Source organism: Scleropages formosus, chromosome 1 (assembly GCF_900964775.1).
Source record: "Scleropages formosus chromosome 1, fSclFor1.1, whole genome shotgun sequence".
NCBI lineage: Eukaryota > Metazoa > Chordata > Actinopteri > Osteoglossiformes > Osteoglossidae > Scleropages > Scleropages formosus.
Window position 1 is genome coordinate 18,890,861 of NC_041806.1, and position 23,482 is coordinate 18,914,342.

A 23,482-nucleotide genomic window follows, 5' to 3' on the forward strand; every position below is an offset into this window, starting at 1 on the left:
CTGTGAGGTTTTCTCCCATTTCCCAGAAGAGGAAGGGAACACGGAGTGTGAATGGACCATCTTTAAAATCTCCATTTTGGAAGCAGTCAGGTGCAGCTATGGCTAAAAGCTTGTTGGTGCCAGCTAGGGCAGCAACTCGAGAGCCTGCTGGTGGACACCAGTGGTGAGGGAAACCGTCAAGCTGAAGGAGGAGGCCTTTAGGGCCTGGTTGGCTCTGGGGACTCCTGACTCAGCAGACAGGTACTGGCAGGCGAAAAAGGCAGCAGCGGCTACGGTTGCAGAAGCAAAATCCCGGGCATGGGAGGAGTTTGGAGAGGCCATGGAAAACGACTATCAGTCGGCTTCAAAAGGGTTCTGGAGAACCATCCGGCAGCTCAGAAGGGGTCAGAGGAGTTTCGCTCAGGCTGTGTTTAGCAGGAGTGGCGAAACTCTGACCTCTGATAAGGACATTGTCGGGAGGTGGAAGGAGCACTTTGAAGAACTCTTAAACCCGAGTGATATGCCTCCCTTACAGGAGTCAGGGCCAGAGGCTTTTGGGCTGTCAGAGTCCATTTCCCTGGTGGAAGTCACTGAGGTAGTTGGTAAGCTCCAGAATGGCAAAGCACCGGGGGTGGATGAGATCCGTCCGGAAATGCTTAGCGCCTTGGATGTTGCAGGGCTGTCATGGTTGACACGCCTCTGCAATGTTGCATGGACCTCGGGGACAGTGCCCTTGGATTGGCAGACTGGGGTGGTGGTCCCTATCTTTCAGAAAGGGGACCGGAGAGTGTGTGCTAACTATCGGGGTATCACACTTCTCAGCCTTCCACTGACTGAAAGCTGAACCTTGGATTGAAGAGGAATAATGCAGATTCTGTCTGTCGTGTCTTCAGTGAACAAGGGAAGCTGGAGAATTATTATTCAAAGATTTTAATAATGAAAATGGAAAGCATGAAACACACTAAGGTAACATCACCACGTGCACATCCTCTCTTTCTTATTCTCTACTAACTCTCTAATTGCATTGCAAAAACTCTAGCGCCAACTAGTGGTGCACCAATGCAAAACACCACACTGTCCTAGCCGTGGAACAGTGGACCAGCTTTTTACCCTCTCACAGATAATTGAGGGGGCATGGGTGTTTGCTAATCCCATCTACATGTGTTTTGTGGACTAGGAGAAAGCCTAAGATCGTGTTCCCTGAGAAATTCTGTGGGAGGTGCTTCAGGAGTATGGGGTGCTGGGCCCACTACTGCTGGCCATTCGGTCTCTGTACACACAGAGCGAGAGCTGTTTCCGCAAACTCGGCATTAAGTCAAGCCCATTCAATGTGGGTATTGGACTCCTCCAAGGTTGTGCTTTGTCCCCACTCCTGTTAGTGGTTTTCATTCATGGTTGTGAATGAGCCGGAAGGTGATCTCTCTGCTTTTTGCAGATGATATTGTCTTTTTGGCACCGTCACATAGATGCCTCCAGTATGCACTGGAACGGTTTGCAGCCAAGTGTAAAGCTGTTGATATGACAATCAGCACCTCCAAGTCTGAACCCATGGTTCTCTCACGGAAAAGGATGCCATGCCCCCTTCAGGTAAGGGGAAAGAATTTGCCCGAGATGGAGGAGTTTAAGTATCTTGGGGTCTTATTCACGAGTGAGGGGGGAAGGGAGTGTGAAATTGGCTGCAGACAGAGAGCAGTGGCGGCAGTAATGCGGTCGCTATACTGGACTGTAGTGGTGAAGGTGGCACTGAGCCATAAGGCAAAGCTCTCTATTTACTGGTTGGTCAACGTCCTGACTGATCAACGAATAAGATCGCAGATACAAGTGGCTGAAATGAATTTTCCCCACAGGGTGGTGGGACTTACTCTCTGTGACAGGGTGAGGAGTTCAGCCATCCGGGAGGAACTCAGAGTACAGCTGCTGCTCCTCCATATTAAGAGGAGCCAGCTGAGGTGGTTCGGGCATCTGATAAGGATGCCCCCTGGGCGGCTCTCTTTTAAGGTATACTGGGCATGGCCAACTGGACTGAGACCCCGAGGTCAGCCCAGAACCAGCTGGAGAGATTACATCTCCCAGTTGGCCTGGGAGCAGCTGAGGATCCCCCGGGTTGAGCTGGAGGAAGTTGCAAGGGACAGGGACGTCTGGGCTTCTCTGCTCTCTCTATTGCCACTGCATCCCTCGAAGGACTAAGCGGCCAAGAAAATGAATGGATGGATGGATGGATGGATGGATGGATGGATGGACAGACTTGACCTCGGCCTTCAAATTCCCCATATCTCAATCCGATCAAGTATCTATGGGATGTGCTGAAAAAACAAGCCCAATCCATGGAGGCCCTACCTTGCAACTTACAGGACTTAAAGGATCTGCTGCTAATGTCTTGGTGCCAGATACCACAGGACACAGCTGTTCTCTTTGTGTTGAACAGCTTACAGAGATGAGGCTAGCAGATGCTCCATGTATCTGCCTGTGTGATCTGAGTCTCCTGGTTGGGTATTTATGACCAGTTATAATTAAGAAGCCACGATACAGAATCCTTGGCCAGACCTTGAGCAGGGTGTTGACAAATTTGAGGCACCAATTACTATTTGTGATTGCCATCTGTGGCCACATCGGGTTTTGAATTAGTATGACACCTCTATTTTGATGTCAGAAGGCTTTCCTGCTGAAAAGTGTCCATCCCAAAAAATAAAATGTCTTTCCATAAGCTTGAAGTGTGCTGTCCCATCATTTCCCAAAATCTTTAATCATATCATTTATGTTCGGTACCTTGCCCAGGTATTTTCAACTATCCTGTATTTCAAAGAAATGGGATAAGTTATTGAGCAGAACCAAAAATTTCAAGGTAACCTGCAGGACAGTTCAGTCAATCCCTTCAGCCCAACTGCCATGTCAAAGTGTGGTTATGTGCTGGCATTGACAGTGATTTCCCAGGCTATAGGAATGAGGCAGAGTAATGTTTTTGTCAGGGGTGTGCGAGAAAGGCTTGGAAACTGAGACGTTAGTCTGCTACGGATGTGTATTGCTGTAATGTCCAGACATGGACGTAAAGTATAATAACCCAATGTGCAGAGTGTATTTCTAAGTGCACAGTGCAAACTGGAAAATACAGTGCAGATCTGCTATAATGAACATAGAACAAAGACCTTAACATGATATTTGTGCGAGTTGATAAATGAAACAGAAATATGTGATTAGAATGCAGAGGAGTCATGAAATACAGGACTGGAACACGGGAACTGGACAGGCATACAGAAGTCTCAGACAAGACAGAACTTGAACACAAACATCCACAGGACAGGGCTTGGGAAACCAGTGAAAAAATAAGGATTGCAAGACTATCGCAAGAAAGGCAGTACAGTGCTGATTAAGAATCCGCAATCTTGCGTCCTTTGTTACTTTTATGGTTGTTGATTGTTGCGTATGAGATTATGCACAGGTGTATGGGTTTGGGCTGATGAGATAGAGTTATGCCTCTTGTTGTTGTCACATCCATGCCCACAACTCAACTGACAACACCTGACTCTGCTGCAGCACCTGATTAATCGCTCACCCTTTAAAAGATCCTCCTCAGCTCCCATACCTTTTTGGAATCTAATCAGGGACAACAGCCCTTCCTTGTGGCTCCTTGCTCATATGCATCTTCAGTTCTCAGTTCTCAGGTTTTGACCCCTAGCTTTGTTTCTCGACCACGTCCACAGATCTTCGTTTCAACTCCGACTGTCGGTCAAACGACTCTTCGCTTTGACCTCGCCCATGGATTCCTGCTCTGACCCTGATCGACCGACCCTCCACCTGTCCCCGATACCGAGAACTTGCCTGATCCTCTGACTGCAGACAAACGACTAGTTCTCTCGGCCGGCTGTGACAGTTGTCATAGGGGTTATTATTGGCCAGATGGGACACCAAGTTTAAAAAAATCTTGAATTATTGACAAAAGAGGAACTCAATGAAAAATGGGACAAACTGCAAATGTGACATTCTAATGCAGCTGAACAGAACAGCATTCATCGGAAGTTCTGCTCATCTGGTAAATTTCATTCAATTCCATGTCACAGCTAATTTGATAAATACTGTGAAATGGGTCATGAAATCACCCTTTTTACATCAGTTCAAGCTTTATGAGTAAAGGTTTGTTAGTGTTTTCCACATACTAGTAACATAAAATGACAGTTTATTGAGCTCACACATGATTAGTTTCTATGTATGTCATTCCAACTTAGAATAATGAAAACACTGATGACAAATGTAAATTTGTGAAAAAGAATCTGAAGCAGTGAGAGAAAAAAAACTTGCTTTTCACCCAAAAAATAATTTCCAGCTATCCTTATAGCACCACCCTGATACCAGTTCTCATTCACAAGTTTGCAATAAATCCAGAAACAGGATGGGAAAACATTTTTCTATACTTCTAAACATTCCGGGCACCTCATGGATTAAATGCTTTTTCAAATGGTTACTAAATCCACGTCCTCTCGCACCACCCAGGTGCTGTGAGATAGCAGCGCTACTCACTGTGCCACCTGATATTTTCCCCAGAACAAACAACTTAACCTCATCAGATCTAACCTGAACACACACACACTGACTGAAACCACTTGTCCTAAGTGGGTTTGTGGCGTACCAGAGCCTAAGCTGGCAACATACGGCGTAAGGCTGGAGGGGGAGGGGACACACCCAGAATGGGATGTCAGTCTATCACAAGGCACCCCAAGCTGGACTTGAACCCCAGACCCACCAGAGAGCAGGACCAGGTCAAACCCATTGCACCCCTTATGACCTAAACACTGACATCTAATTATGCTCAGAACCCATGGGGTGGCATGGTGGAATAGCAGACCGCACTGGTCCATCACAGTTCCTTGGCTGTTTGTTCAGATATAGGTCTAAATCTGGCTTTCTCTCTTCTGATTTTATGTGAAATTCCCATAGTTCAAAGATGTGTGTTGGGTGAACTGGGGAATCTCAGTTACTCTTAGTATGTTCCTTTGGGGTAATGCAGGTGAGGAGTAAGGAGCAGCTGGGTGTAGTGAAGTCACGGCAGCAGGTAGAGCTAGACAGCTTGTTCAGGACAGAAGGAAGTTGAGAAGATTGTGGAGGCGGGCTAAGGAAGGGAAAGGAAGGGTAATTGCATTTGGCAGGTGCGTGTCAAGAGTAGATTAACTATATTAAGGATGGCGGAGGTTCTTAGAAGGAAGAAGGAGCAGACCAGGGTAGGGTTTTTCAGAGATTGTTTTAACAGAGCCTTTGTTTGGTAAAGAGAAGTCTGAGACTTTAAATGTGGAAAAGCAAGAGCTGAATGGTTATATGCGTAAGGTGTATTCTGGTGGAGAGCATGATGGTGGGCTTTAGTTTTTGGTGGATATTCCCCCTGTAGGGGAGATAGAATGACAAATGGATGTGTACCGTCCAACATGGGAAGATTTTGCGTGCAAGATGTGCAAGATTTTGTGCGGATGGACAAGGGTTGCCTCGGCAACTGGCCCAAACAGAGTATCATACTGGGTGTTCAAATGTGTACCGAATATGCAGAAATTTTTGTGGAGGTTAACAGTTGCTGTGTGGAAGAAGGGGGTCATTCCGAAATCATGACGGAGAGCTGCAGGGATTTTTATTCCTAAGGACAAGGATGCTGTTAGGATAGGCCAGTTTAGGCCAATTAACCTTGTCAAAGCTCAACAAAGCTCTGGTTGTAAGTGCCACACTGTTTAAGTAGTGTAGCATTGTATGGTAAGTGGGCTTAGAGATGACATTGGCAGAGTCAAAAGATGTGTTGGTGAGGAATGCGGTGCCATTGCTAAGGAGAGGTAGGGGGTGGAACCCCAGAGATGTGGTCCAAAGCGTGAAAAGGGTGCTGCAACTGTCGGACATGGTTGGTCATGTGCAGAGAGGGAAGGCAGGGTTGGGCTATGGCCATATGCGGCAGTTGTGAAGTGCTGCCTTGGAAGCAGATAAACGGCTGCTGGTTGTTGAGCATGTCTGAGAGCAGGAAGAGAAGGCCAGGCATGGAAAGGGGGTCGAGTGGTAAAGCAGGGTCAATGGGTGAACTGGGAAGGTGTGAAGAAGCAGAATCTATATGCTATAAGAAGAAATTGTTCAAGTATGCAGATCTTGTGGCAAAGGCAAGAAACCATGGGTAGCGAGCTCATGCGGTAGAGGTAGGTGTTAAGGGGGTATGTGGCTAAATCAGCTACGTCATTGTTGGGATTAATTTGGTGTTAGAGGCCATTTGTTAAGGGCAGCAGTGAAGGACCTGTCTGAGACTGCTGAGAAGGCAAGTCAGTGGTTATGATTGAGAAGAGAGCAGAGTACTTGGAGTTACAGGTCAGAGGGAGATGTGTAGCGGTTGGTAAAATTTGTGGCAGGTGACTAGGAATGGGATGCAGCTGTTGGTATTGTCTGGCCTTCTGGGTCCTTCCATCAAACCTCTACAGCTGATACAGAACGCTGCTGCACAAATTGTTTGATCTCCCCAAGCGTTTCCATTTATCTCTCCTCCTTGTGTTTCTGTGTTGGCTTCCTATAGCTGCCTGGATCAAATTCAGGACTCTGGTTACGGCCTAAAAAATCATCAGTGGAACTGCTCCCCGATATCTACCAGACCTAATAATTTGCTACACCCCATCCAGACTACTACATTCTTCCACCTCAGCCAACTTGGTGGTCCCACACATGAAAGGTCCAAAATTAAAACCACTAAGGTATTCAGTTCTGGCTCCGATGTGGTGGAATGACCTCCCCCTCTCACTCAGAACTGCAGAATCCCTCTCTACATTTAAGAAGCGTTTTAAAACTCATCTCTTCCAGTCTCAGTCCTCTCATGATCTCTTAGGTGCATCTTTACATGTAAATGTTTATGTTCAATAATTTTGTGATTATAACTGTCTAATGGATAAACCTTTATGCAGCTACTCGTGTAATATACATTGCTTCATACGGTGGAATTTGAAAAATTAACTGCATTCATGTCTGCATCCAAGTCTCTTTCTGTTGATGTAACGCACTTTTTGTATGTGAGATGTGCACTGTATGTTGCACTGGAAAAAGCATCTTCCAAATGAGTAAATATAATGTAAATGTAAACCTTTTCACACAATTTCTCCTTGAAAAAAGAACTGCAATCACTCAAAGAATGTTCTCCTCAACTGCAGGTTCTGCAGAGCATACTACTTGTAGTGCAGAGAGTTGCCACTTGTGTTACAACCAAAACTCAAGAGAATTAGCTTAGAAGAGCCTGAAAAACTTTTTTTGCTATGCAGATGAAGCACAAGAGACCTGTGACCTGCTAACTTTTTGGGATACTCTTACATCCATGAACAGCACTGACTATGGTGCCTGTGCTAGCTATTGACAAACAAAGGTTCTGAAACCATTCAGATTCACAAGAAGACTAATTACTGACGGTGAACTTTATTTTGAACTGCAGAACCCAGATTGAACCCATATTACATCACATCACTTATAATGAGGCCTACATGGCAAGATCAGTTTTCTTTATGACATATGATGCACTGGATCAACAGAAAGCATATTCATCTCAATGATTAAAAAAATGCTTTTGCTTATGATCCCATCAATTTCACTATCTGGACACTCATCAACGTTCAAAGTACTTCATTAATATTCCATACTGGGATAATGTCAAAGGTTTTCTGTGCATTGAAATGATTTTACACAATAGTGTCATCAAAGAAAATAAAATAAAATATACCTTTACCACTGAATTACATCCATCTGTCCATCCCTCCAGTGTAACATGGTAGTGGTCTGGACCTTATCCCAGAAACACCAGATGTAAAGTAGGAAACACCCAGAATGGGATGCCAACCCATTTGGATGAATGTGTGCCAGTACATTTTGTTTTTCTGAAAAGCTGAACCCTGGTTTCTTGGAAACGTGTAATCATTCACTTGAGATGTCTTCAACCACAACATTGCTTCAGCTTAACCCACAAAATGAGTGAGAAATCAAAAAAAGCAATCCATTAATGTAACACTTTTTGCCATAGCAATTTAGTATAATGTTAAGGTATTTACAATTATTTGTCCATTTATACAACTGGTCAATTTTACTTGAGTAAGTGCCTTGCTTAAAAATAATAATGCCAGAGGTGGGAATCAAATCTGCAACCTTTGGGTGCGAAGGCAGTAGCTCTAACCATTATAATACCGGCTGTCCCAATAAGTCAGTCAGGGAGTAAGTCAGTAACAAGGACTAGCAATAATTATTGTGAGGTTTTGCTACTTACATTTCTTTCTAAAGCTTCCCATTCAGTTCTTCACAGTCTATGACCAATACAGTCTAGCTGCTGTAGTGCTTCTCCTTAATTCTAACAAAGATCAGACTAATACCATCTTCTGTGTGTAAACATACTGTGCTGCCTGAACATACAGTATGTGAACCCTCTGTGTCCATTAGTCTTATCACGGAATCGTTGTTTCATCAGAACCAGTCTTTGTCATCTAACATAATATGTGCAATTATAAATTCCATATGTTGGTTTAGAAGAAATCATGCATGCAGTAGAAAAACAGAAGTTGTGCAGGTGCGAAAATAGTGAACTCCAAGTTATATTGGTTATACCAAGAAGGTAAGTAGAATCAGGTGTGTAAATCATTTTTTATATTCATAAGAATTTAAGATTTAGATGTTATAAGTTCATTTTAATATTTTAAACAACAATAATGACCATCTTTGTGGGGTTCACATACTGTCAAGCAACACTGTCCATTTCCCATATCTAAAGCTGGATATGTTTGAGTTGGAACAGACTAGGCTTGAAGCTGTAAAAATGTAAAAGCAAAACCCCTGATTTTAGCCAATATAACCACAAATACAACTGCTATCTCTTGTAATAATTCACTATTCACAAAAAAGATTTTGTCATATGCCATGTTTACACAATATGTCTGGAGTATGACCTTGTAATCATGGTATTATCTGTCACTGATATATTAATCCCAAAAGAACACCCAGCAGAATGGAATCTGTTTGTTGTCTTGTATATACTTCATACTCCTGAACTCAAAAGCCTCTGCAAAAACGGCAAGTTTTTTACATAGCTATATACTGTAACTCTGCAAGAGTCTTGTATCACATCCAATAAAAAGGCAAAACACAATTTTGAAAGTTTTGTTGTCTACACCAATCAATTTGGTCCAAGGAGTGTGTTAGAGGGGATTTTGGCAGAGCTGACTGTTCTGCAAGCTATCATGCAGTCTCACTTGAGGAGGCTGGTGGGTTGTATCAGTTCACCTGGTGCATTGCAATGGATGAAGGGGAAAACCTGACACATTTCCATGCACCACAAAGTCCCAGATGGACGTTCTGCCCACCACCCCCACCTCCACAGCTTTTCCCTGCACGGAGCTCGCAACACACTGCCTCATCAGTTTTCCTTCTTGCTGCAGCAACCTCTTGCTTTCCCAGTCAGTTGCATCTTGGTTGGCATGAGGATATGTATACAGAGGAAATTTTTAAGAGCAGGCAAGAACTATGTGGCACCGAATCATGTGACTCAAAGTGAAAGGCCCTGGGCATGCAGGCACAAACACATGCACAGCCACAAACAAAATATACACGCAAACAACAGAAGTGTAAAAATCTTTTATAGTTCCACTGCTGCAAAATGGTGCATAGTTTAACCATTTAGACAGGTGAAAGTACACAACAAATAATGGATGCAAACACACAAAGTGTAGCTGTAAAAAATACATTTAAATGTATATTTTAGCACAACACACAGGCAAAAATTCTATTCTCAATGTTAATTCCCAACTCCAAAAACTCAAGCTTCATTTGATAAGTGCCCATAAATTTCATTATGTTTTGTAATGCCGCTGGATACCTTCTAAAAAAAAAGATGAAGGTAAATATTACATTAACGTTTATTCATTTAGCAGATGCTCTTCTTCAAAGTGATATACATCACACAGAAAATACAATGTGTGCATTACGTTAGCAGAAAGAGAGACAAAGATGAAGACGCATGATTCTTAAGTGCAGTAAGTTTCTTTCCGCCATATGAACCAATGTTTGTCACACGAGTAGCTGCATAAAACTTTATCCGAATATTCACGATTCCTGATCACCTTAATAGTATTTTTTTTTTGGAGATACATACAAACATTTATGTTACATTACAGGAGTATTACAGGAGTAGTTGTGTAACAGTTTATCCAGGCATGATCTTAAAGTTATAGTGCAGGAATATTTACACCTTACATGAACTTAAGGTTTCATGGGTGAAGTGAGTCTGGAAGAGATGAGTTTTAAGATGCTTTTTAAATGTGGACAGAGATTCAGCAGTTCTGAGTGAGAGGGAGGAGGTTGTTCCACCACAATGGAGCCAGAACCGAGAACCTTCACGCTTTACCTTTTGTGCATGGGACCATGAAACAGGCAGATGTGGAAGAGCTATTACAAAGTGATTCCATAGCAATGAACAAATATAATGCTACCTGAAAATTTGTTTGCTTTGATTATGCAATAAAGTATACACATAAGGAATAATTATTACAAAATAAAAGAGGCTATTACGTTAAATTACATTGTTTTCTATACTATTTGGCAGAGGGTTTGAATGAAAAAAAGGTTTTAATGTATTGCAGATTTTAATTGCTTATATAAGTGGAGTGTTGCGCCTAAATATTGGTAGATGTCAAACAGATAATAGGACAAAATAGTATATATAGATGCCATTTTATGTTTAATGAAGAAAGGTCAAACAAATAATGAAAAACAAAATGACTCTTTACATAAAGCTCAGACCAGATGATTATGAGATCTAAAAAGTTAACTTAAATGGAAATAAACAACAATAATTTATTAAAGTAATAATGATATTTTCTCTTACACAAAACAAGGTTCTGTATTTCCTCACCTGAGTTCTGTCTTTGTCCACCTTCTTGAAGCACTTATTGAGGGACAAGTTGTGCCTGACAGAGTTCTTCCAGCCTGTGGGTGCATTAGCAAAGTAGGGGAAGTGCTCAAGGATCCAGCCATAGATGTCTTTTACAGCGAGCCTCTTGGAGGGAGCATCCTCAATGGCCATGAAGATGAGGCAGCTGAAGGAGTATGGTGGCTTTGCATTAGGGCCACAATATACCCCATGCCCCAGGGGCACCGGCGAAGGTGGTGTGTGCCAGCCAGGCTCCTGTGTAATGGGGCTAACACTGCGGAGCACCGCATCACCACCAAAGCTGTTGAGCAGGTCGGCTGTTTCGTGGAGCCAGCTGAGGCTGGTCAGCTCCTCATCCTCAGGCCTGACAGCAGGCAAGGGCAGAGGCAAAGGTAGGGGCAGTGAAAGGGGTAGCCGGGGCTCCAGCACAACTGCCTCCTGAAGAGCTTCCCCCAATGAGCCAGCCAGGTATAACGGGCTTTGCCTGCTGGCTACAGTGACTCCAGAGCCTTCTGCCTTCTTACTGGGGAGCATGACAGGGCCCATCATGGCCAGGACTCCTGGGGGGAGACAGGCGGGACACATTTAGACAATGATAGGGGGTACAGAGTCAAAACTACTACTCTAGTGTTGTAAATCATAGACAATTTAATTTGGTATTCTGCTGAAGCATAAAGCATCAACACAGCACTTCAGGCATATCAGATGTTGTCTTATATTTACATTTAACCATTTAGCAGATGCTTTTCTCCAAAGCGACATACATCTCAGGGAAAATAGGCAGAACATTACATCTTATTCTAAAACAGTGAACTATCTGAATATTCTAAGTAAGTTAAAGGTTTGAAAAGAGTTGTAAAAATTAAGATGGATCAAAACAGTGATCTTATAAAATAACACACTCAGTGTATTTTAAAAAACCAAGTATTATTGGTCTGAAATATTTTGGTTTGCTTATAACTGCCATTGAAAAAACTGAGACTGAACATCACACACACAGAGTCTACAACCACTTGTTCCAAGTGGGTTCATGGCAATTTATAGCCTAACCTGGCAACACAGGGTGCAAAGGACACACCCCGGATAGGACGCCAGTCCGTCACAAGGCACCGCAACCAAGACTCGAACCTCAGACCACCAGAGAGCAGGTCCAGGCCAAACCCGCTTTGCCACCGTGCCCCAAGATTAAAGAGCCAGTTTCAAAAATCAATTGAAAAGTTTTAATTTTAGAATTGAATCCTGAATTTTTGCAACTGTATACAAGTAAATCTTTATTGACGGCAATGTAAATTAATTAATTTACATTTCATTTATTCATTTAGCAGATGTTTTTCTCCAAAATTATATACATTTCAAAGAAAATACAACGTGTGCATTACATTAACAGGAAGAGAGACTTAGATGCAGACACATGATACTTAAGTGCAGTAAGTTTGTTTCTTTTCACCATATGAAGCAATGTTCATCACGAGTCCTGAATTGCAGCGGATAGTGAGGACAGCTGAGAAGATCATCGGGGTCACTCTTCCCTCCATCATGGACATTTACACCACATGCTGCATCCAGAAAGCCACCACCACTGCGGATGAGCCCTCACACCCCTCACACAAACTCTACACCCTCCTGCCGTCTGGTACAAGGTACCAAATCATTCGGGCCTTCACAGTCAGACTGTGCAATAGTTTCTTCCCCCAAGCCATCAGACTCCTCAATATTCAGGGACTGGACTGACACTGGAACTATTGTCCTTTTTTAGCAATTATGGTCCTATTTTAGTGATTGTTGTAATATTTAGCACTGTTGCACAAGTCTTGCACACATGCACTTTATGTAGTCTGTGTTGGTAACTCTGTGTTATTTTATGTTGCACCATGGTCCTGAAGGAAAATTGTTTTGTTTTAGTGTGTACTGTACCAGCTGTATATGGTAGAAATGACAATAAAGCCTCTTTTGACTTGACTCCTGATGAGTAGCTGCATAGAACTTCATTAGAATATCCATGATTCCTGATAACCTTCCTAGTATTTTTTTTTTTTTGGAGATACATATAAACATTTACATTACATTAGAGGAGTAGCTGTGTAAAGGTTTATCCAGGCATGATTTTAAAGACTGTAGGAGTCTTAAGGTGTGGAAGAGTGTAGCAGTCTGTATGGGGTGGTGTGGATGATCAAATCTTGTAGATAGCTGGGAACAATTCCACTGATACATTTGTAGGCGATAACCAGGGTCTTAAATTTGATCCAGGTAGCTACAGGAAGCCAATGCAGAGAAACGAGTAGATGCGATAGCAAATCAAACACAACTCGGGCAGCAGTGTTCTGTATCAACTGTAGAGGTTTGATGGCAGTAGCAGGAAGGCCAGACAGGAGAAAGTTTCAGTTATCCAGGCCTGATGTCACCATGGCATGGACAAGTAGCTGTGTAGAGACTGTTGTGAGAAAAGGACAGATCCTCTGCATGCTATGCAGGATGTACCTGCAGGTCTGGGTTGTGGCTTTGATGTGCGGAGAGAAAAAAAGACTTTAGTCAATCATCGCTCCCAGACTCTTAACTGAGGAGGCAGGCAAAATCAGTGAGTTGTCCAGTTTGACTGAGAAATCATGGCAGGAAGACAGACCAGATGGGAGGTGTAGGATCTCTGTTTTGGAGTGGTTGGCTCACACACTATGGGTGAACGTCAACAGCATGTCTTTAGGTCATGGGAGGAAACTCACACAGACACAGGGAGAACATGCAAAGTCCACACAGACTGAGTGGGGATCAAGATGTGCTTTAACTGTAGATTTTCAGCTTTAATTTAAGGGTTTAGTCAACACTATTTTATGAACTGTGTAGGAATTACAAACATTTTTATACATAGGCCCTCAATTTCTGGGGCTGGAAAGTAATTGGACAAACCAACATAGTCATAAATGAAATTGCCATTTTTAAAACCTGGTTGCAAATCCTTTGCCGTCAATGACTGCCTGAAGTCTGGAACCCATAGGCATTACGAAAGACTGGGCTTCTTCCCCAATGATTTCATGGCATGCCTTCACTGTAGCAGTCTTCAATTCCTGCTTGTTCTTGGGGCGATTTGCCTTCAGCAAGTGAAATGTATGTTCAGTTGTATTCAGGTCAGGTGTTTTACTTGGCAGTTGCAGAATTGCATTCTAAGTCTTTGGTTGCTTTTGCAATATGCTATGGATCATTGTCCATCTGCACTCTGAAGCAGCATCTGATGAGTTTTGGAGCATTTGTCTGAACCTGAGCAGATAATCTATCCCTAAACATCTTTGTCTCATCTGTCCATAGGATGTTGTTCCAGAACTGTACAGGCTTTTCAGATCTATTTTTGGCAAATTCTAATCTGGTCTTCCTGTTTTTGAGGCTCACCAATGCTTTACATCTTGTAGTAAAACCTCAATATTTATTCTTGTGAAGTCTTCTCTTGACTGCTGACTTTGACACAGATAAGCCTGCCTCCTGGAGGGTGTTCTTGATCTGCCCAGCTGTTGTGAAGGGGTTTTTTTTTAACCAGGGAAAGAATTCTTCTGTCATCCACTGCAGTTGTTATCTGTGGTCTCCCAGGCCATCTGGTGTTCCTGACCTCATTGGTATATTCTTTCTTTTTAAGAAAGTACCAAATAGTTGATTTGGCCCAACTCATATTTTTTCACCCCTCTCATGAATTTCTTTTTGATTTTTAAGGCTAATGATGGCTTACTTTACTGGCAGTGACAGCTCTTTGTACTTCTTAGCTGTTTTGAACTTCTCAGAAAATTATATTACAGGTGACACTCAGTGAACAACAACAGATTCCAAATGCAAATGCCACACAAAATCAGCTCTAGACCTTTTATGTGCTTACTTGTACATTAAATAATGAAGGAATAGTACACATCCGTTTTGGTGGCAGAGTCAAAATTATGAAAATTGTGTCACTGTACAAATACTTATGGTTCTGACTGTGTACATTCAAGATGTTACACCACATGCATATATTACAACGGCTATACACAAGGAGGTGCTTCACTACACCCAGCTGCTCCTTATAGATTATAATGATTGGCATCATGTTTCTGTAATTTAGAAAACTACTGAGCCATTTCACCGACCAAAACAATAACCAAATCCAAAGTATGTTTCAATAGCCTGGAAAACCCCAATAAGATTTTTTAATTTCAGTAATAGTATGCACCCACAAATCTTGCAAAACTTTTGACAAATGAATCAGCAGCACTAAGATACAACAAGGTAAAATCCAAAATGTTTACTTCTGTTGACAAAATTCTAAGATCTGTTTTGACAGATTCTGTGCAGAACAGATTGACAGTTTGATATTTCCTCAGTATATTCATGGTAACCTAATTAACATTTAGAACTGAATCCAAAAAGCCATGCCTCCTACGAGTCTGCACAAACAAATTCACAATTTTAAATGAATGGTGGCAATTACAGACAGATTAATCAAAAGTGGCATCAGGTGATAATTAAATTTTGCATTCATGGTGTTTACTTAATACAGCTCCAGATGACAGCTGCAAGCAGATACAGAAGCTCTATAAATAATTTTTTTGTACAAATAGGAGCTCCTTTGTTTACTGAGATGGCAGCCTTGAAGGCATTATGAAGCCTAAGAGAATGTTATCATTCTGTTAGTGAAAAAATTATAAATTAAAACAGATAAATAAAATTTTTACTCAGTATTGAAAAATATAAACAGATTTCTTACAAAGTAAATCAGGTGATAGAAAAAGCATTGTATCCATGGTAGTGAATTAAGTTCTGAGTAGACATAGACTTACTAATTATTAACTAACCCTCAGCTAACCCTTCAGTCTCTGAGCAAGAAAATTTTATTACAGATGACACTAAAGTCATTCAATTTTGCCATTGCTATGAAAAAAACTGTTCTATTTCAGCCTATCTGAATTGTAAGGCACCTCCCCAAAACATTCAGTATGCTGTTCTCGAAAATTTGAGGCAAGACAACAAGCTTAAACTGCCCCACTGTGGAAATCTCTCCAAAGAACTGAATTAAAACTTGCAGTGTGCTCTGTTAAACTCAACTTTTCTGCAAGTATGGGCCTACGTATCATTTATGGAGAAAATTCTTGCCTTGACACAGGATTTAGTCCCATGCCTGGGTACCACATCTATGTAAAAATGGGTCAGAGATATAATCTAGCATTTATGCCGTTATTGACAAATGGATTAAAAGTTTAATTGTTGCTTAAGGACTACAAGAACCAAATATTTAAAAAGTCATCAAAAGTATCTGTATGAAATACATATAAAAAAAGGTTGTGTTCAATGCATCCTGAATAATTTAAGTGAATGGTCGCATGAGCTGGATGTGCAGGGTTTTTTGATGAAGGAGCACACTGGTAAAAAACCCAATGAATGATTGAATGAATTAATGAATGAACGAACAAAGGAATTAATAAACTACAACTTTATACCGCTAGCTACATCAGACAGTATCTATCGCAAAGGAAAGCACAGTTTAAATCAAACTCCGACAAGAAGGTCTTTAATAGCTTCCTCTGCAACTTTCAGACAAAGAAACAGGGGAAGGGGTTCATGTTCAGCCATATAGCCAGTGACTGATATCAGAGAACACCCACAGATAGAGCCAAACTGAAATAAATTTCACTTGGCATCAGTGAATATTACAATTGTTGAAATTAATATAAAAAGCTTTGAAGTTGAAGGGGTGTGGTGACGCAGCAAATTTGGCCGGGTCCTGCTCTCCGGGGGATCTGGGGTTTGAGTCCTGCTTGGGGTGCCTTGCAACGGACTGGTGTCCTGTCCTGTCCTGTCCTGGGTGTGTCCCCTCCCCCTCCCCCTCGAGCCCTGTGATGCCAGGTTAGGCTCCGGTTTGCCATGACCCCACTTGGGAGAAGCGGTTTCAGATGGTGTGTGTGTGTGTGTCTGAGCTTTGAAGTTATTTATTTCACTGAAAGACCTGGGTTCCTTTTAAGACCTGAATTTATATTAAGAAGGTATTTTGAAGTAGAGTATAAAGAAATATTCAAGTGCTCCGGGTTAACAAACTATCTGAGGTATAGAGGTTTTTGGTTATAAAATATTTTGCCATACTTGCATTTTTAGTCTTAGTCTTTTAATATTACCATCACATTTTCCACATTAATTGATGTCAGCATTAAAACAATAGTTACTAGCTTAGCTTGTGTCACTGTATGTTGTGGTAAGGTAGAATAAACATGTTTTTCTCCACAGTTCTCTGTCTGGTTCCTTTCCAAGTAACATCATCTGTTTAATGAACAATGACACCTAATATTGGTATTTTTTGTTTCAAGTAATATGTTTTTTTATTTTGTAAGTGTATTGCTGATTTCACAGCATACTGGGAGGAAAGTCCTTGGCTGAAGGACAGCCCACTCTGATTGCGAACAAGATGTTGATCACTGGTGATAACACTACAAACAATGTTGTGATTCATTCCTGCAGTAGTTGACAGAAATCAAACACTATAAAAGGCATGTAGGCTGGAAAAAAATGCTAAATGAAAGGACTGACTTTACTGCAGCAATATACCATGCAGGTTTTGTGGACTGACCAGGCAGCGAATGGTGGTGGATATTTTAATAATTCCTCCCATAATTACCGATGATGCAAACAATAAAGCTAAGCAGAAGAAAACGGGATGAAAGAAGTTTTCACATATTAAAAGAAGAAACAAACTGTGAAGAAGCAGCTGAGATGAATGTTAAGATTCTGTTAAACTCTTCCCTAATCCTTCAACTCGAGTATGTTTCTAGAGTTTACATTGAATTATAATTCAAAATACACTTTCAATCTTCTCTCCAGTCACAGAGTTGTAAAGTTTCTCTATTGAATCATTCCCTCACTCCCTCCCTCCAAATTGGCTGCTCCTAATGATCATTTCTTTGTGACACTTATGAGCATACATCCAAATAAGGAGTGGACATGGCCAGGCTTCTGCCTGCCAGAAACATTTGTAATTTATGTGTATATTTGTGTTAGCAGTTCGCCAGTGCCAACTCCCCAGGGTAAAATATGAGCAAAAATAGTTGCTTAATTAAAAAATTTGCTACGGTTTAAATGAATCTATCCTATTAAATCCATATTATGAGGTATTCCACATTATGTGTTCAAAACTGAAATGTATTTTAGATTTACTATGTTGCTGAAGAAATTTGGGACTAGACACACCAATTCAATTGGCAGAGATCTCAATGACTGGTATAGTGGATATGGTATGTGAACTACAAAAAGATTTTATGCACAAAAATAAACTCTGCAGTGTATAAATGAAATTTATGCATCAGCAAATGCAAAACAAGTTTTGCTTCTAAATTATTTACATCTATAATAATAAGGTGACTCGTGCTGCTATAAATTATCCATTAAACCATTGGTTCTGCAGGGCAGGGATAACTTTATATGCTAGAAGTGCTGTAAATAATGTAGCAATAAATCTACTAAACTAACCTGAAGAATCAGTCTAATTTACCGAATATAACTTTCCATGGATGCTGTCATCAGTTTAATAACTTCAAGACTAAATTCTGGCTAGTCTGTAGTCAGCCGTCTTTCTTTTTTTTGCCATATGCCTTTGTTCAGTGCTCTGTGTCACTGAGAGAGATGTCGTCTCCATAAAATTGAATTGTAGATTCTTGAAAACCCAACTGATGTGGGAGTGCGGTGGCGCAGTAGGTTGGACCGCAGTCCTGCTCTCCGGTGGGTCTGGGGTTCGAGTCCTGCTTGGGGTGCCTTGTGACAGACTAGCGTCCTGTCCTGGGTATCCCCCTCCAGCCTTACGCTGTGTTACCGGGTAGGCTCTGGTTCCCTGCGACCCTGTATGGGACAAGCGGTTCTGAAAGTGTGTGTGTAAAAACCCAACTGTTAGTCAATGCCCACAGTCCACACCTGTAGCTAGTGTGTTACTGTTGCATGCAAAGGGATTTTACTATGTCCAGCTTGTGTTTCCCTGATAAGCAGCATTTGAGGTATTAAAGCCATTTGGTACAACAACAACTTGTGACAGAGCTAGTGGTATAACATGAAAGTGTGAATTGAAATGTTTATTTTATTTATTTTTGCTTTCATTGCTCTGGGATGATTAGAATTGTTCCAGCTTGGACCTCTCTGTGACTCTTTGCACAGACTTGTTAAGTAGCTGATGTCACGGAGTTTCCCCAGGGCGGGAGCGTCAGACCCAAGCACGGAGCACAGGAAGGGCTTTCGGGGGCAATCCAGGAAACATGGTCAAAAAACAGGCAAAGGGTCACCGATGTGCAAATGAAGTTCAAAGGGAGTATCCGAGAGATGTAATCCGAAGACAGGCAAGGAGTCGTAGTAAACCAGGAAGTCGTCGAGATACAGGAGAGGGTTCAGAGAAACGAGGAGGATGATAAGGATGAGGACGTGGGCAAGGGCAAGGATCAAGACTCAGGGAAATCAGGAAAGTAAAGGCAAGGTGTGCAGGTGAGTAACAACGCTGAACAAGGTTCCGCGTCTGTGTGTGTTCAGCGTCTCCCTTTTATGCGCACATCCCTTGATCAGGCACAGGTGCTCCTCGTTGTGCCGAGGGGGGCGTGACAGTACCCCCCCCTCCACGACCGCCCTTTGACGACCAAGTGGATGGCCCCGGGCTCTAGGCGTGGGATAGTCGGGCTGTGCCGAGGGGGGCGTGACAGCTGAGCTTGCATTGGAGCAGTAAACAGTTTAAGGATCACTAGGGAGGGCAATGGTGCATGTCCTTCTGTACATTCACACAGGGTGCAACGATGGATGGGGAGGGGACACACCCAGGATAGGACACCAGTCTGTCGCAAGGCACCCCAAGCAGGATTCGAACCCCAGACCGACCAGAGTGCGGGACCTGGCCAAGCCCGCTACGCCACTGTGCCCCTCACATTAAGAGTAATTAATGATAATTTGGATGTAAATTTTTGATCTCTAAAGGAATATGGCATAAGGGAGCTGGGCATACCAGAATGAATTTCTTGAAAACTTTGCTAATCAGGCATTTCCACAAGTAAAAACAACAAATTGGTGGCAGAGCCTCCCTTAGCGGTGAACACCGTGAATAACAGAGAAGAGGACAAGGACAGCTGAATCATTTCAAGATCAAGATTAAGACAGTCATACCTTTTACACACAAAGTGGATTGGGAATCTAGCATGGTTCCTTTGGGTTAAAATGTCAACACCACAAACAAGAGTAGAAAGTACGCAGATTATAGACACGTACATCCTGCAACAACAGAGATGCATTCACTCAACTCTATATACATAGACTTTACTCAGCTGTGTACAACAGTGCACATTAAACTGTACACAATGTAAACACTATACAGAGACTGTGAAAACTACTGCACAAGGAATTGTACTTAAAGATAAACTGCACACAACTGATGGGAGAAAAAAAATTCACATAGCAAGAAACAGTTAATGAACATGGTATTTTAAGATTTAAGACCACATATAGCAAAAAGAAAACAATTATTGCACATTGGTGGTGGTGGTTAAGAGGTGGTGTGCATAGATTTGAAAATGTATTTAGGGATGAGGTGGATATATTAAATTTTTTGTTGTGTTGATCTATGTCTTTGATGCTCTCAGGTCAGTAATACCAAAGACTATCTTCGGTGACTCAGCAGATGAACAAACTGATCAGGGTGATGTGTGTTTTTGAGGATAACACAGGCCTTACCCCAGTATCACAGCCAGATGCAGGACTTATTTTTTTCCATTTTTTGTCCCTTAGATTGACATTGCCAAACTACAGCACAACTCCCCTAGTCAGAATGCTCTCAATGATATGGTACTGACTAGAAACTAACCAGAAAATTTTTCTGCATCTTTACATTAATTTTGCAGAGAATTCCAGTGAACAGTTACAGGACATGCTAAACAGTGACCTGAGATCTGCTTCAGTACTTTGCAGGAGGGGGGGAGAAAAAAAAAAAAAAAACACACACTCTTGCTTGAAAACTTGAGGAGGAAGTGTACCACCAACGTATAACTACTGACAGGTGCTTTTTTTTCCAGCAAATCAAGCCACTTCTGATGGTGCAGCAAGTAGTGCTGCTCCCACACAGCACCTTGGCCATTTGTTCACAGGTTGAAATTAGGCTCTCTGTTTGTCTGGAGTACACCCTGTGTCTGTATAGGTTTCCTTCAGGTGCTTTGCTTTGGTTTCCTCCCACACCCAAAGCACAGGCAGTATAGATGGACCAGTGATGCTAAATTGTCCACAGTGTGTGAATGGGTGTGTGAGTGTGTGCATGTGTGGCTATTCTGTCTTGGAGTGGTGTCCAGTCCAGGGTGTACCCCCAGCCTTGTGCCCAGTGAGTCTGGGAGAGACTCCAGACCAGCATGACCGTGACCAGGACAAGAGGTTAGTGAAAGTGACTGAGCCACCACTTTGTGAAGAAAAAATGAAAATATGTCTGCATTGGCAATGGGTTGACAATGCCCAAAAAAGACAAAACTCAAAGCACTGAAGATGGTGCTGCTCCAGGTGGTTAGCATAGCATACCTGCTCCCTATGTACAAGTTTGTTTTAGTGGTTTTTCAGTAGCTTTTCTTGTGTTTTTTTTTTTTTTTCCCCCCTTAGTTTTTCTACGTGTCTTACTACAAATTTCTCAGTGTGTGGGTTTTTTGCAGTTTGTTTGCAATGTTTTCACTGTTTTAAAAATCTTTTCTGTATCCCAAAACACCATGCACCACCACATCTTCACTCATCATTTCTCTTCAACCCACTTCACCTCTGTTGTATTTTGTTTGCCTATCCAGTCATTCGTTGACATCACTTTTTGATCTTACTGTACTTGTTAACTTATTTATTTTTCTGCTTATTTATTGACTGCTTTATGTATGTACGAAAGTACATGTCTGTTGTATGTATGTTGTATATTTTATTCTGCTACAACCATAGTTAATCTCCCTCTGGGATTAAACAAGTTTAATTAATATGTTTGTTGGCTGATGTATTCATTATTTGTTCATTTAACTATATACAAAAATCTGCATAGCCTGAAACCAACAAAACATGTTTGTATTATAGATCCAATTTATATTGTACACACATACACACTGTCTGAAGCCACTTGTCCCAAGCAGGGTCATAGCAAACTGGAGCCTAACCCAGCAACACAGGGTGCAGGGCTGGAAGGGAGGGGACACACCCAGGACAGGATGCCAGTCCATCACAAGGCACCCCAAGCAGGACTCAAACCCCAGACCCACCAGAGAGCAGGCCCCAGCCAAACCTTCTACACCATTGCTCCCTCCAATTTATATTGTAAACCTCACAAATATAACAGAAAAAGAGATGACATAATTCTGACAAGTATCCCAATGTGAAGAAGAAAAATATTGTAATTCCATGTTGAGGATATACAGTATTTACAGTTTTTTTTAAATGCTACCCATGCAGCATTAAAACAGTATGTATCTGTTTCATATTTTATCATTAAAACACACTCTCTCTGGAGCTGTGGCTATCTTCAGTCATGAGAGGATGGACAAACAGAGCAGTGAGACTTATTAAAAGAGTATTATCCTGAGAAACCATAACAGCTGTGCTTAAACCTTTTCTAGCTGCCATTTCAGTCGCATAGCAACCCTGAAACTATGAGACTCCAAGCTGTGAACAACTTTGCCACCTGAGGGCTCCTACTTGATCATTCATCTGGATGGTGATGAGACAGATGCAATCTCTGCTGCTTTCACTTGTCACTAGATAAGGAATGGGAGAAAAGACCGGTTGACCGGTTAAAAGCATGTGCAATTTCACAGTGATTACACTCATATCTGCATAACATATAAAGGAAACAAAGCAGTTTAAGCTCTTCTGCTTAAAGTACTGCACTCAAGGACATTCAGCTTTAAGACCACTGTGTAATGTTAATTGAGAGTTTTCTGTAATGTTGTGTGACCCTATTTACAAATAAAGATGGACTAGTGCTGTTAAGTGCTATTTTACTTGATGAGGTTTTATTTCATGCAAGTACTAAGTATTACATAATTGAATTTCACAGAATACACTTTTCAAAGTGAAACAAAAGATTTTTTTTCCGCCTCTGGCAGTCACAGGGACAGTGCCACACTTGCAGACTAAACCAACATATGAGAGCTCTACCAACAAAATGTAGATACTTTCAATGGATGAATTCAGTTAAACTATCATGGAATGCTAAAGAACTCTATTGTTCAACCAGCAAACATTTTTGTGCTGGGAATTTCACTTATGTTAATTCTGCAATTGACACTGTCAGCAACAGTGTATTTTTTCTGGGAATTTCATCTGATGTTAATTATACATCACAAGTCCCATTCACTGAAGAATATGTACTATTGTGAAAAGCATGAACAAACTGCTAATAATACCTGTACAATGAAGTCTATATCAAGATAATGGTAGAAAGAATGATACAAGCAGGGACAACTTTTCCCATTTTGGCAACGGATTTTTTGTACAATGAACATACTGCGTAGAACAAACAAACACACAATCGTCTGAACTGCTTGTCCCATATGGGGTTGCAGGGAGCCAGCGCTTAACCTGGCAACAGAGGGCATAAGGCTGGAGGGGGAGTGGACACAGCCAGGATGGGACGCCAGT

General features: G+C 41.8%; 1 protein-coding gene across 1 annotated transcript in view; it reads right to left on the reverse strand.

Moving 5' to 3' along the window:
• Window positions 1-23,482, reverse strand: part of LOC108922265 (forkhead box protein N3-like) — a 52,753-nt gene that overhangs the window by 6,559 nt on the left and 22,712 nt on the right. The window contains exon 3 of the mRNA XM_029251238.1: window positions 10,859-11,436. Within this exon, the coding sequence (XP_029107071.1) occupies window positions 10,859-11,436 (578 nt within the window). The remainder of the gene's footprint in view (window positions 1-10,858; window positions 11,437-23,482) is intronic.